Source organism: Siphateles boraxobius, unplaced genomic scaffold (genome assembly GCF_051911475.1).
Source record: "Siphateles boraxobius isolate OS27281-9 unplaced genomic scaffold, OSU_SipBor_1 6, whole genome shotgun sequence".
NCBI lineage: Eukaryota > Metazoa > Chordata > Actinopteri > Cypriniformes > Leuciscidae > Siphateles > Siphateles boraxobius.
Window position 1 is genome coordinate 36481970 of NW_027509186.1, and position 15531 is coordinate 36497500.

Sequence of the window (15531 nt, forward strand, 5' to 3'; positions counted from 1 at the left end):
CTATTGCAGCCTTGTCCTATGTGTGGCCATTCGTGGTCTGTGGTCCATCGCGGCCTTCGTTTCATGTGGTCTATCATGGCCATGTGGCCTATTGTGGCCTTGTCCTATGTGTGGCCCATCGTGGTCTGTGGTCCATCGTGGCCTTGGTTCTGTGTGGCTTAGTAGCCCTGTCTTATTGTTTTCGTCTTTGTGTGGCTTAAGCGGCCGTTGTGGCTCCTAAGCAGTCTCGTCTTTGTGGTCTCCCATGGCCAAGTGGCCTACTGTGGCCTTGTCCTATATGCGGCCATCATGGCCTGTGGTCCATCGCGGCCTTGGTTTTTTGTGGTCTATCGTGGCCTATCCTGTGTGTGTGTGGCCCATCGTGGTCTAGCTGCCATCGTGGCCTTGCTTATGCGTGGTCTATCATGGCCGTGTGGCCATCGTGGCTTGTCTGTGTGTGCCCATTGAGGTATGTTGGTCCATCGCGGCCTCGCTTATGTGTGGTCTATTACGGCCACTATTACAGTCAAGCATGACCTTCTGTTTATGTGGTCTATCATGACCGGCGCCTCAACGGCTTTCATGTGCGACTCATCGTGGTCAAGTGGTCCATCGTGGCCTCGTCTCTATGTGGTCATTCGACCTTGCACTATTATGGCTTCTATGTGCGGTCCATATGACCCGTCTCTTCATCATCTATCACACTATGTCTATGTGCGGCCCATCGCGGCTAATGGTCCATTGTGGCCATGCCTATAGATGGCCATCTTAACCATTTACTAATTTTATTACAAAAAAACAAATCCAATGATTTGCTTTTATCACGTTTATTTTAATTTAATTTTCTTTTCTTCTCGTTTCAGGAACTGCAGGATCCACGACTGGTGGGTATACTTGTTCTTTGGGGGCGGGCTCCGTCCTGGAGGAATTATTCCTCCACCTTTCTTTGGGGGTCGGCTGCGCCCCTGCCTTCTTCTTCAGGCAGGACATGCAGACTCGGCTACCCTCGCATTGCTGGCTAAGGACGGGGCCTACGCCAAAGAACTTTATGAATTTGTGCTTGCTGAGCTGTTAATAAATACGCTTGTTATTCAATTTATCTCCCGAGTCTTTCCGAATAGAAATTCAGGCAGGACATGCAGACTCGGCTACCCTCGCATTGCTCGCTAAGGACGGGGCCTACGCCAAAGAATTTATAAATTTATGCTTGCTGAGCTGTTGATAATTTAAGTTTGACAACATAAGCCAATTTAAATTGTAATCCACGTGCACTCTGCGCAAGAGTTCAGTTAAAATAATTTTGGCCTGATAGTTCATTTACTTTTAAAACGTTTATGTATATCTATTTTTATATTTTTTTTATATATAATTTTTCTTTATATTATTAGGCACATCTATTCGTTTAATTTTACAGCAGTGTGTGTGTACAATGGATATAAGCCAATTTTAATTTTAATCGTGCACATTGCGCAAAAGTTCAGTTACCAAAATTCTGGCCTAATAGTTAATTTACTTTTAAAACTTTTATGTATATTTTTGTTTATATAATTTTTATTTATATTATTTGGCCCATTTATTCGTTTAATTTTACAGGACTTTTTGTGTATAGGCTATATTCCTTCTTACATAGGCTAGGCCTAATATGTAATTTGAAATAAAACATTTCTATTTGGAAAATGTTGTTGTTGCTCTTTAGTTCTTTGGGAGGTAAGGCTGTGGTAAAAGTGAAATACATGCAGATTTTTTTCATTTTTTGGAGCGACCGGGGGGGGCGATTCGAGTGGAGCGCGAAGCAAACTGCGTTGAGCGCTGAGCGATAATGAGCAGAGCGGCCTGATGTGACTTTGCGCAGTGGAGCGGAGGGATGAACCGTTTCCTGAGAGAGGAGCTGAGATTCTCACCGCTCCACTCCGCTCATATGCTCTGATTCCAAGCGACTGTTGTTTGAAATGTGTACGACTTCGGTACACTGCATCAAACATAAAGGCTCTCAGAAGGACATTGATAACATTAAGGACTGTCGGATTTGGCAACATGGATGCGTCGGCGCTACTCAGTCGAGTGGAACAGCTGAGCCAGGAAGTTTTTAATTTAATAGAGAGGCCATGGAAGCTCAGGCCAGCGTGAGTGAGAACTTGGGGGCAGCTACAGCAGTAATGGATCGCCGGGTAACGGCTATTGAGAAGCTCCGCGAACCCCCTGGCCGGGTACAGGGGGCAGGTGCGGTGTCACCTGCTGTGTCGTATCAGGAGAGAGAGTTTCAGGAGCCAGCGGCGTCTGCTCGCCAGTTTAAGGGAGAGGCTCCGAGCCCTCTGCCACAGTCCCGGCATGGAGCACTGTTGTGGGGAAAATGGTATGCAAGCCTCATAAGCCTATAAAAGCAGCCGGGCAGCCCAATATAGGTGCTGTGGAGGCTCGTTCGAAACGGAAGCAGCGGAAGAAAATGGGAATAATTGGTACTGGCACCATGAGCAACATTCCATTGGTCAAAACCAAGCTGGTGAGTGTGTTTGCTACCAGATTCTCTTCTAGTCTTGATGCTGATACTCTCTGCTCGTACCTGTCTGAAAGATTAGGCGAAATGGTGACATGTCGAAAGATCGACTTAACCGACAAAAGATTTGACTCGATTCATGTCACTGCTGAGTGTAATTAAGTAGCAGATATGTACGAATCACAACTTTGGCCGGCGGGGATTAATGTCCGCCGATATTTTGAGGCTCGCAGACCCCAAGTTAACAGTGACAGTGTGGGCCACAGATCAGAAGACCTGCAACAGCAGCGCGTAGTGTCTGATATTACACTTGTAGCTCCAAATGAGAACAAAAGCCGTGCTGGTGCCCGGGATAAACCAAAATAAATGAATATCAATATCGTGTCTTATATGCACGAGGTTTGCGCGTTGGGCATAGTGAGGCAGATAATTCTAGCCGCTTTGTGGTGGATAAACTTCTGGAGACGTGACGTACTGTGTGTTCAAGAGACCTTTTTAGCGAAGCAGTATTTGGAAAGACTGAACTTCCTTCATAAAGACTTTTATGGTGCGAGTGAATCTACCACTGACTTGAGCGCTGGAATAGTTCATGGCAGAATACCTGGCGGTGTTGCCGTATTAAGGCACAAAAAGTTCGATCAGCTTGTTGAAGTGGTCAGACTGGATGTTGATTGGGCTATAGGAATTGAGTATAGTTATGGTGGAAAATAATTCATCATTCTGAACATTTATACACCCTTTGAGAGTTCCCAGAATGAAGATGAATATCTTAACAGGTTGGCATGTGTCATGTCTTTTATTCAAGATAATGTTTCTACTTGCTTTTTTATTATGGGTGATATGAATGCTGATGTTTCTGATGGTAGCTCCTTATTTGCCAATCATTTAATGCAGTTTTGATCTGATAATGGTTTGATTCTCTCTAGCAAAGTCCATTTACCTGATAATAGCTACACTTACATCAGTGAGGCGTGGCACACAACTTCATGGTTAGATCACTGCATCTGTACGGCTGATGCACATGACTCCATAGAGACTATGAGGATTAATTATGAATTTGCCACTACTGATCATGTGCCCTTTTCTCTAGTTATAAATCAGGGCAATTTACCTACTCTTTTGTCTGTGAATAATGATATACTGGTCTAAATTAACAGAGGAGGATCTTGAAGTATATTGTGGTCAGTCTGACATGTTAAGCAATATTGACTTACCAAAAGATGCGGCTGCATGTTGTGATATTAATTGTAAGAACCAACAACATGGTATTGAGTTGGTCTCCTTGTATGATAGTATTGTGGAGTCCCTTCTGGCCTCAAGCAGCCCTCTATATAAGACCAAGATGTATAAAGCCAAGCCAGGTTGGAATGAATATGTCGAAGAGTTCCATGCGGAGGCTAGAGGGGCTTTTAAAGCTTGGGCTGAGTCAGGTAGACATAAACAGGGTCCCTTATTTGAATATAAGAAGCAGGCAAAATGCACAGTTTAAATATGCCCTATGATTTATAAAGAGGAATGAGAACACAATGAGGACTCACTTGCAAGGAAACTGCAAAAAAGAATCCAAATGATATCTGGAAAGAAATCAAAAGAATAAATAACTGAAAAAGATCTTTGCCAACGAATATTGATGGTATAAGCGGTCAAGAGGAAATTACTCAGTTATGGCAAAAACATCATTATGGGCTGTTCAACTGTGTAAAAAAGTAATTTGTTTGCAGTAGGTAATATTGACAACCATGAAGATGTGACTGTTTCCCCAAAAGAAGTCTATGATGCAGTTATGATGTTAAAAGATACTAAGGCATGTGGTATGGATAAGATATCTGCTGAACATTTCAAATTTGGGAGTAGAAAACTCTGTCCTCTTCTTGCAATATGTTTTACTGGGGTTTTAGTCCATGGTATTTTACCTGAGTCTATTTTATCTGTGATGTTAGTGCCTATTATTAAAGATAAAGCTGGCAAAATAAATAGTATGGATAATTACAGGCCTATACCACTAGCCAGTATTCTATCCAAGGTCTTGGAGAGGACCTTTCTGGATAAGTTGGAACAGTTTATCCTGACTAGGGTTGGGTACCGAAACACGTTGCCAATAGCGAACCGGTTCTGATGTAAACGGTAGTAACCAGACCGAATAAGAAAGAAAATTTCTGTGCCTGATTTCGGTGCCTGACTCTCTGTGTCAAGAGGCGCACACACGCAAGGTCTCTCGCTCTCGCTCTCTCCCTCTCCGCCGGGCGTGCGCTATACAGTTTGGAGCACAGCATGCGCGCTCTTGCTCACTCACTCTAGATTCCGGGAGATTTTAACTAATTTGCGGGCATCAGGGAGCCGTTATCAATATGCGGGAGACTCCCGTGAATTTTTATTTTTTATTGGTTTATTTATTATTACCATATGTTACTTGTATTTATATTGTTTAAAGATTTAAGCTAATATTAAGTCCAGTTTGGCCCTGTAAATAAAAGGGTATTATTTTTTGAGTATTACAAAACGAGCCAATGGCAAAGAAATGCCATGGGTCTGCGGAATTTGCATAGCGTATCTCCGCCCTACCTCGTGGGTATAAATGGAAGACGCTGGCAACATGCAGATATGTTTCTTTGCTGAGGAGCCAAGACTGAGCTACAGGTGGTCCCGCGGTAGAGCGGAAAGTGGCAGGAAGACATTCCCTTTCGTTGTCACTCCAAGTTACGTCGGATGACGATGAATGGGGTTACCAGTCTAATCACGCCACCTTCTCGGCTGCTTCCAGTGCCCTGCGTAAATCTGAGATCCCTGTCGTGAGACTGGCATGGACGAAGGACTCCTATTTAGCACAGGAATACCAAGGTACACTGGGGAGCATATCCCATGGTTTTAGGGGAAATACGCAATTATTGCCAACCCAGAGGGGGGGACTTAGAGAATACACATATGACCCGGAGGGATGCATATGATGAACACTGAGGTGTCCAGCTGGAGGTTCAACCCCAGGGGTGGCAAGTTGACTTGCTAAGGGAAAGACACACGCTCAGAGAGGCTTACAGTGGAAATACACATGTGGGGGTCACTCAGGGGAGGGACCATGCACACGGGAGGCACCTAGCCGACACGCAGGCAATAGACACTGGCGCGACGTCAGCAGTGCTGGAGGAACTCAGGGCTCTCGGGGAAGCTCACCTGAGGGGAATATCGCACGTATCCAGTCCGTGGAGTGGAATGGTGAGCAAGCGAAGACAACTGAGCGGGTCCAGTACTAACTAGTTGAAGCTAGTTGGACACAGGCTCCACTCGAAGATTGTAGAATGAGTCAAATTTGTTAGGTTTTGCCCAGCCTGCAGCTCTGCAGATGTCTGTTAGCGAGGCGCCATGCGCTAGAGCCCAAGAGGACGCCACACTCCGGGTGGAGTGGGCAGTCACACCAAAGGGGCAAGGTCAACCTTGCCGCTGGTAAGCCAAAGCAATGGCGTCCACTATCCAGTGAGACAACCTCTGCTTGGAGAGAGCCTTTCCCTTCAGCTTCCCACCATAACAGACAAAGAGCTGGTCTGAGGTCCTGAAACACTGCGTCCTGTCTACATAGGCGCGGAGAGCGCCTACTGGACAGAGCAGTGCCAAGGCTGGGTCTGCCTCCTCCAGGGGCAGCGCTTGCAGGTTCACCACCTGGTCCCGGAAGGAAATGGTAGGAACCTTGGGCACATATCCGAGCCGGGGTCTCAGGATCACGTGAGAGTAAGCCGGCCCAAATTCCAGGCACGGTTAGTCAACGGAGAATGCGTGCAGGTCCCCTACCCTCTTGATGGAGGCCAGTGCAACCAGGAGCGCTGTGTTCATTGACAGGAACTTAAGCTCCACTGATTGCAGAGGCTCAAAGGGAGCACTCTGCAGGGCAGTTAACACCACTGAGAGGTCCCAAGAGGGAACGAGAGGAGGGCGAGGAGGATTCAGTTTCCTCGCTCCTCTCAGGAACCTGACGATCAGGTCGTGCCTTCCCAAAGACTTACGTTCAACAAAGGCATGCTGTGCGGCAATGGCGGCGACATAGACTTTTAGGCGTTCCAAAGATCGGGAAAAGGGTGCCATACCAGCATGACCTGCTCCTCGTCCTCCCTGACCTTGCGCAAGGTCTGCGCAAGAAGGCTCACTGAGGGAAACGCATATTTGCAGCCCTGTGGCCAGCTGTGCGCCAGAGCATCCGTGCCGAGCGTGCCCTCGGTCAGGGAATAATACTGGGCGCAATGGGTCGAGTCGTGAGTGGCAAACAGATCCATCTGTGCGTCCCCGAACTGCTCCCAAATCAGCAGAACCGACCGGGAATGGAGACGCCATTCTCCCGGGAGGAGCTGAAACCGTGAGAGCTCGTCGGCTGCACAGTTCAGAGCTCCGGGGATATAAATGGCACGAAACGACCTCAGATGCTTCTGACTCCATAAGAGGAGGTGGTGTAGCGCTTCAGCGCTCAAATGGGGAAATGTATAATCAATAATTAATAATTCAAAATCAATAATTGATCATATGGGTTATGAGTTATCAGTGAATCTGCTACAGTTTTATAAAATTATCCCTTAACGGGAATATTTCGCCAACGTGTCTGTATGGACAATTCAATACAACGAATTTATAATCAATTATCCATACAGGGAGGCAAAATTAGATCAATTTTTATATCAATACTCAATCACAACGTGTTATAATTAAATACTACTATATTAATTGTCTAGAATAGATCGATTCTCAGGACAACCCCTAATGGAATTAATTGGTTATCGAATGGTTTGTTCGTCCAGCGAACTGACCGTATGATCTTTATCAAATACCAAAAGGAGTTATCCGATTTATAGACTTAAAGAAAGGCGGCATTTCTTGGCCATGAAAGACAGCTTTCTCGTTCTATAAAATAAAATACTATTTAAGTATACAACTTGTAAGGCGTGTAGCTTCGATCGAACATTAAAGGGACTTCGATATGAGCACAAACAGAATCAATAAATGAGTGTATATGGTTTTAATAAAGAAAATACTACGTATATTGGTGACTACGATTACATGGAATACAATGTATATACAATACAATAAAACAACAAACAATGAAAGAGATTGAAAGTGAAAGGAAAAGGGAGAAGGTGAGAGAGATCACGGAAGGATCACAGAATGGCAACTTACAGACAGTAAACCTTTGAGAGACAACACCGAAAACACAATCACCCTAAGTGGGCAAACAACCATAACCGCTTTCAGATCTCGATGTGAAAATACGATACTTGCACTTATAGCTCTTTGTGTGGTTGCTTCAAAGAAAGCGAGTGTGTGTGGCGTCCCGTGGGGGGCGTCACGTGGTCTGCCGATGGGTCCGTAGCGCGCGCTTCATCACAGGTTTGAATGTCCATGAACGTAAAGTTACCAAAGAATTAATTCAGGCTAAGTTCATTTCACTCGTCTGTGGAAATGAACAAAGGAGAATCCAAAAATGGAAAATAAAAACTTGAAGAAAGAAACAAACAAAAGAAACGAAGACAAAAGGAAAGATGGGACTAGCACGAAGCTGAAGAGGCAAACTAGAACTAGAACGCCAATGAATCCATAGCGCTGTGTTTTAAGGAAGCTCAGTTCACGCCTCTCCTGGGTGAACTTACGAATCAGCTTGGAGTTCTTTGAGCGGGAAAAGATTTTTCTTTGTCCTGTCGGATGACTCGTTTGCATGGTTTATGACCGGTGTTAAAAGATGCATTTCTTAAGCAGAAAGCTGTTGCACATAGAATAATACATTTTACTGTATTCTCCTGTACGTGACCAACTCAGTTCGGTCGAGGGGATCACAACGATATCAAATAAGGCATACACACATACTAAAAAGACACACATATATCTAAATGCTTAATACAAGAATTTATAGTTCATTTAATACTATGATAAAATTATGGTTATCTCAATATGACATGGGCAAACAGGCAAGCATAAAAACATATTGAATATATCTTGGTAAAGTCTTATATGAGGAAATTATTTAAGCTTTATGTGTGTGTGTGGTGGAAGGAGCTGCCTTTTCGCCACATGGCATTCCTTTCTCCGCAGCAAAGGAGGGGTTAGGAGATACTGATCTTTTTGAAGCTCGGGTCCGAGTTTATAGATGTTGGTTTTCCTCTCGCGTTTGCCACAAACGTGTCAGTGGGGCAATTAGGACTCAGACTCTGTGGGGCAAGGCCTGACTTACGGGGCCCAACCCAAAGGTTAAAAGCTTTCCAAAAACTCAGAGGGATTAAGGCATGTGAATCTGTCCAGATACGCTACAGTGGCGGGCGAGTTGCGACATACGGTGGGAGCGCAGACCACCTTGACGGTTGATGTACGCTACAGTGGCGGTATTGTCTGATCAGACTAGTACGTGTTGACCCTTGAGCACGGCCCGGAAGCGGCGCAGAGCAAAACGTACAGCCAGCAACTTGAGGCAATTGATGTGCCATAGGCGCTGGGGTGCTATCCAGGAGCCCGCGGCAGCACGTCCATTGCACATGGCGCCCCAGCCCGTAGTGTAGTCATCTGTCGTAACAACAACATGCCGCGAAGCTCGTTCCAGAGGCACTCCGGCCCGTAGTTAACTGAGGTTCGCCCACGGGGTGAAGGTCTGATGGCAGGTCGGAGTAAATGGTACTCGGAGGGTGCCGTGATGCCATGCTCACCTCGGGGACTCGGTCGCGAAGCCAAAGCTGAAGCGGTCTCATATGAAGCAATCCGAGCGGTGTTGCCGCGGCTGCAGATGCCATATGCCCCAGGAGCCTCTGAAATAATTTCAGTGGAACCACACTCTTGCCCTCGAACTGTCTCAGGTAAGTCTGCAGTGACTGCGCGCGCTCGTAAGCTGTGCGGACATGGCGACCGAGTCGATTTCCATACCGAGAAAAGAGATCCTTTGCACGGGGCAAAGTTTGCTCTTCTCCCAGTTGACCCGAAGGCCCAGACGGGCCAGGTGCCGGAGCACTAGATCCCTGTGTTCGCAAACCTGACCTCGAGAGTGAGCTAGGATCAGCCAGTTGTAGAGATAGTTCAGGATGCGAATCACATGTTCCCGAAGGGGAACAAGGGCTGCCTCGACGACCTTCGTGAAGACGCGAGGAGACAGGGCTAACCCGAATGGGAGAACCACGTACTGATATGCCTGCCCCTCGAAAGCAAACCGTAGGAACGGTCTGTGTCGAGGGAGATTGGAGACATGAAAGTAGGCGTCCTTCAGGTCGATCGCTGCAAACAAATCCTGGGCCCGAAGACATTCGAAAATGCACTTGGCAGTGAGCATCTTGAATGGCTGCCTGTGCAGGGAGCGGTTCAGCACGCGCAGGTCCAGGATTGGCCGTAACCCACCGGTTTTCTTCAGGAGAATGAAGTACGGGCTGTAGAAGCCGGACCTCATTTCGGCTGGAGGGACAGTCTCGATCAGTCTGAATCGCGTAGCCGAGCCTGATCGTTCGCGTGACCCAGCGGGACAGGTTGGGAAGCTCTAGCCAGGCTCCCAAGAACTGTACCAGAGGGGTCATGCGAACCACAGACTTCCTGTCGGTGGGGCAGCGAGGCGGTATGACCTGACCGGACGTGGACGGCATAGCGGTACCCTCGGTGGCGAACAGACTGGGTATTCTGCCCGGTCGGCTGTGTGGAGGCAGCAGCGGGCCGTCGGGGCAGAATGTGCTTAATAGGTTCAGTCTGTTTCTGGGCAGTCGAGAACTGTTGGGCAAAATCCTTGACTGCACCACCGAAAAGGCCGGCCTGTGATATGGGAGTGTCGAGGAGCCGGGACCGCTCTGCATCCCCCATATCAGCGAGGTTCAGCCAAAGATGTCTCTCCTGGACCACGGCTGTGGACATCACCAAACCAAGGGAGCGTCCGGTCACCTTCGTCGCTCGGAGAGGAAGGTCGGTGGCGGCGCGCAGCTCATTGAAGAGCCCTGGGTCTGTCCTACCCTCGTGCATGTCCCTGAGCATCTGGGCCTGGTAGACCTGCAGAATGGCCATGGCATGCAAAGAGGTGGCTGCCTGTCCCGCCGCTCTGTAAGACTTCGCCACTAGCGTAGACAAATATCTACAGGCTTTGGATAGGTGCTTAGGCTCACCGTGAGAAGAAGCGCTCTGAGGGAGTTGCATCGCAACAGAGCGTTTAACCAGGGGGAGCCCAGTGTACCCACGAGCAGCCGCCTCATCGAGGGGAGGAAAGGCGGATGGGATCAACAAGCGGTCACGGGAAGACATGGGGGCTTCCAGGACTTCGAGATCTCATCTTGCACATCCGGGAAGAAAGGTATTGGGGTTTGATGTGGACGGGGTCCGCGGCCTTACCCAAGTACCAATAATCCAACCGCGAGCGCTCAGACAGGGTGGAAGGGTCCACTCTAAACCGATGCTCGCTGCGGCCTGGGCAAGCATGGCCATCATCTCCGGATCAGACTCGGGCACATCCGTATGCACACCGGAAGGTGGCAGCTGTGACGAGTCGTCACTTCCAAAAGAATCAGACCCACCTTGTGATGCTGCGATAAACATGGTGTCCTCCTCTGGAGCGCCAAAGGAAATCCGCGGGGCATCCGAAGATGGTCCCGTGGAAATCTCCTTAACACTCGCGGGTTGCAACACTGGAGAGGGTGCGGCTGGGCACGGATGGATAGTAGGCGCTTTGTTCCAAACCGTCACCCTCAGATCACCCTGGCCACCAGCCGAAGTAGAGCCTCTCGAGGAGGCGCTAGATCGGGGTGTGGATGAGGGGACTCTCAATCTTGCGAGATCAATGGGTCTCGATCGTAGTGTCGCAATGGTCATGTTCCCGCAGTGAGAGCATGAGTCATCCACGAGCGCTGCTCTAGCATGATCAATGCCCAAACACACTATGCAACGCTCGTGCCCATCAGAGTCGGCAACGAGTCTCCAGCAACCAGAAGTGCACGGGCGATGCATCTTTAAAAAGACGTGCCGCGTGCAAGCTCTTTTGTGAGAGAAAAGAAACTCTGAGAGTGTTGAAGCGCCCGGGGAGAAACACACTCACTGGCAAACCACTGCACAGATAAGCAGGAAGTGCGCACTCGCCGGGAGATCGCCGTCACACCAACACCAGAGAATCTTGCTCGTCTGTAAAGCTGACAGTTCAGAGATGGCTTGTGGAACGAAGAATTAACTTGGCTCCGAAGCGAAAACATATCTGCATGTTGCCAGCATCTTCCTTTTATACCCACGAGGCAGGGCGGAGATACGCTATGCAAATTCCGCAGACCCATGGCATTTCTTTGCCATTGGCTCGTTTTGTAATGCTCGAAGTTGATAGGCTTTCTAAGCGAAACCCCATTTCTCGTCATCCGACGTAACTCGGAGTGACAACGAAAGGGAACTGTTATTTCCTATTTTTTCTCTGTCTGGTTTTGACCTTAAGGTATGTGATGAGGCTAAATATTTGGGACATTATATAAATGAAGACCTGTCTGATGATAGGGGTATTTATAGACAGTGTCGTATTATATATGCACAAGCTAATACGTTGACTCGCAAATTTTGTATGTGCTCTGGATCTGTAAAGATTGCACTTTTTAGGGCATATTGCACTCCGATGTATACTGCCCATTTGTGGCAGCGCTACAGAAAGAGCACCATGAAGAAACTCATTGTAGCGTATAATGATGGGATGAGGCTGCAGCTTCAGGTGCCACGGTGGAGTAGTGCAAGTCAAATGTTTGTCAGTGTTGGAGTGCCCACCTGTTCTGCAGTTTTGCGCAATCTCATGTACAGATGTACGTGTAGGTTATTAGATTCTGCAAACAGCATAATTTCAACATTAACGAATCCGGCCCTAAGTTCAGTCAGGTTCTCCCCTAGTATGTGGAACCATTGGTGTTTTAGTCTATATGTAAACATGTGATAATGTGCTTTGTATTTTTTTTTTCTATCTCTGTATTTATATTTTACTTGTTTATGTTTTTGTAACTGTTTGTTGTTGGACCATATGTGTCCTTAATAAAGCTTTGATGATGATGATGATGATGACTTCAGAGGCCCACACAGAAGAAAATTAATAGGTGAATAAAGTCGTTATTTTTGTGTTTTTTTGCGATCAAAAAGTATTCTCGTTGCTTGATAAACTTAAGGTTGAGCCACTGTAGTCACTTGGACTATTTTAACAATGTCTTTACTAACTTTTCTGGGATGGCAGATATCAATTACCTTGCAGCCTATGGAGGAGTGAGCCAGCACTCAGATTTCATCAAAAATAGCTTAATTTGTGTTCAGAAGATGAACAAAAGTCTTACGGGATTGAAAAACACGAATGTGAGTAATTACTGACAGAATTTCCATTTTTGGGTGAACTAATCCTTTAAATTACACTATTCACTACATAGTTTTGCTGTTACTTAGATCTGTATGTAATATGTATGGAGTAATAAATTGGTGTGTGTGTGTGTGTGTGTGTGCTTTCATTTTACAAAATTAAAAACAATACTTTAGAAAGAGTCAATGCAGAAAGATGAACATAATTAACAGTAAGAATGAATCCAGTATGTTCTTCATTTCTCATTTCTGACAGTGTTGAGCTCGAGTCTGTTTAAATTCAAGAGACTAAAATGTTGATTGTGTGTGAAAGTGTGTATTTCAGTGTGACTCTCAATCCTTCAGTGTCATGCTATTGAGGATCAGCTCATGTGTTCAATCATTTACAGCTCAATAATCTGAACTCACAGCAGCAGAAAGAGGCTGAACACTTTAAATATCCTTTACATTGTGATTCATGTTTGAGACTCAAATATGATCTTACCACAGTTTCTCCAGTTTACAGTGAGGATTCTGTAGTACATCAGACAGCAGATTCACTGATTTTCCCATTTTATTCCCAGACAGATCCAGTTCTCTCAGGTGTTCAGGGTTTGATCTCAGAGCTGAAGTCAGAGCAGCAAAACCTTCATGTGTGAGATCACAATTACTCAACCTGTAGAGAACAATGACACACACTTCACTCTCTCAGTTCAGATCAGATCAGTTTAGCAGTGAATCCATTATTAAAGAGAAAGTTCAAACTTAAAGGACAAATTAATATGTTTGATGGATCATTATTGAGATCCAAAATGTCACAAAACATGAAAATAAAAAATCTAAAGTATCAATCCATCTGGAAAAATAATATCTTATTTGCACTTGTTGAAGATTTTATTATTTAGAAACTAAGTAATTTAGCTATATAAGAATACACCATTATGTATGAGTTTCCTCTAATAGGACAGTGTCTATGTGACTTTGAAAGCTGCAAGACCGTCTGTAAAAATACCCTGAATGTCAATTCTATTCTGAGAAGTCACATGGTATGAGATATTTACCTAAAACTATCTATAGGGTGTGTTACCTTCTATGGGAGAAGATGTGTGTATAAAGTCTGAACCCAAATATACTCGGGAGCGCGCTGGAAGGCCGGAGGGCCAGAGCATTAGAGCGTTGTTCTATGGAACGGAACGGCGTTTGAAAATAAAGTCTAATTATTTCTGGCATCAAAGATCTGTGAAGTTATTTTCCACAAAGATTGAGAACCACTTCATTTGGCACCCTAGATGGGACTTGGGTTTTGAAGCTGAAGGAACCACGAAAGGTGAGACTGGTGACCAACACAGACAACAGTGGCCACTGTACTTTGAGGTGAGCAATTTTTGCTTTTAAAAAAGTATGTGTTGTCACCAGTGAGCCAGAGTGGTAAGACCCTTTAAAAAGCTTCTCCAAGTTTAAAGAACTACAAAAATTTAAAAGAGGATCTTTGATTCTATAAATAATTGTCTATTGTTGTTGACGATATCAAGTAATGTGTTATAGCGCGGCGGAGCTCCCGTTAGTGTTTGCCAGTGTTTATATAATCTGATGCAGATTGTATGAATATTGGTACTGCTGATGTGCCGCTAAAGGTTTTGTTGTACGTATGTAAGGATCTGTGTTTGCTAAATCAAGAGTGCCTGGATGGATGATTAGCAAGAGTTTGAATTTACTGGTAAAGTTTATCAGTTTTTTATAGATTTAAGTATAATGATATAGGTTATCATTGAGTTTAATAATATAGGCTATCATTAAGTATACTGATATAGGAAATTCAGGTTTCTGTGTTTCTTATTAAGAGGGCCTTGACGGATAAAAGATAAGCATGTGCACGGATAAGTTTTATGTGGATTTCGCCAAGAGGGCCTGGAAGGATGGCGAATATTGCACATAAGTTTAGCTTATGGTTACCGCATTGTTATAGGCATGACAATGGACTGCTCGTATAAGCTATGTAGTATATGACTATGTTGTGTCGGAGGAAGTGAATCGCAGAGGTCTTATAGTTATTGTATTGTCACTGTGTTGTTTGAGTAGAGGATGTGTCTCTGGGATCCTGTCTGCTTGACTGTGCCTGTGGTTAAAAATAGGGGGCAAGGAATGTGTGAATGAGCTTGCGGGACAAGTATAAATTATGGGTAATAAAAATAAAGGAAATTTTACTTGGTTGTGAAATTGCATTGCATTGCAGTGCAGTGCAAGTGAAATTTAGGATTTGGGTCGAATTCAAAAAACTTTAGAAGTCAAGAATTATGAAGATAGGCATGTGTTTTTGTGTGTCTTGCATTCTCAAAAAATAATGACAAAAATATATGACAACAATATAAGAAGACTAGAAGAACAATCGCTCATCACTTTGTGTCAGAAATTAGCGGAGGATAAACTCGCCCTTACGCATCTGTCCCAGGGAAAAAAGTTCAGGCTCAGGATTTTTTTCAACTATCACCCCTGTATATATATATATATATATATATATATATATATATATATATATATACACACAAGTTACATAATGAAGACAGACTTCACTGTTCACACACACACACACAGTTCCATTGTAGGCTATGGGAGTCCCCTGTTTTATAGGTAAACATCGTTCAGGTCCCCACTTGGCCAGTGTAGAGCGACAGTGCTCTGTTAGTACTATAGAAATGAATGTGTGTGTGTACAATGGCACATAACAATGGCAAAAAAATTGTTAGGCACTGCATAACCAAGAATAGAAAGTATCTATGAAGAGAGAGCATTAAATA

General features: G+C 45.2%; 2 protein-coding genes across 6 annotated transcripts in view; both read right to left on the reverse strand.

Annotated features, from left to right (window-relative positions):
* The window catches only part of LOC143715301 (NACHT, LRR and PYD domains-containing protein 3-like), a 113052-nt gene that overhangs the window by 59629 nt on the left and 37892 nt on the right, over positions 1-15531 (reverse strand). For all 5 annotated transcript variants that reach the window (XR_013195711.1, XM_077206991.1, XM_077206994.1 and 2 more), the window contains one exon: positions 13242-13412. Coding sequence is in view for 4 of the 5 variants with exons in the window: in XM_077206991.1 (XP_077063106.1) it covers positions 13242-13412 (171 nt within the window). In the remaining variant the exon portion in view is untranslated. The remainder of the gene's footprint in view (positions 1-13241; positions 13413-15531) is intronic.
* chordc1a (cysteine and histidine-rich domain (CHORD) containing 1a) overlaps positions 1-15531 on the reverse strand; it is a 155807-nt gene that overhangs the window by 44079 nt on the left and 96197 nt on the right. The window lies entirely within an intron of this gene.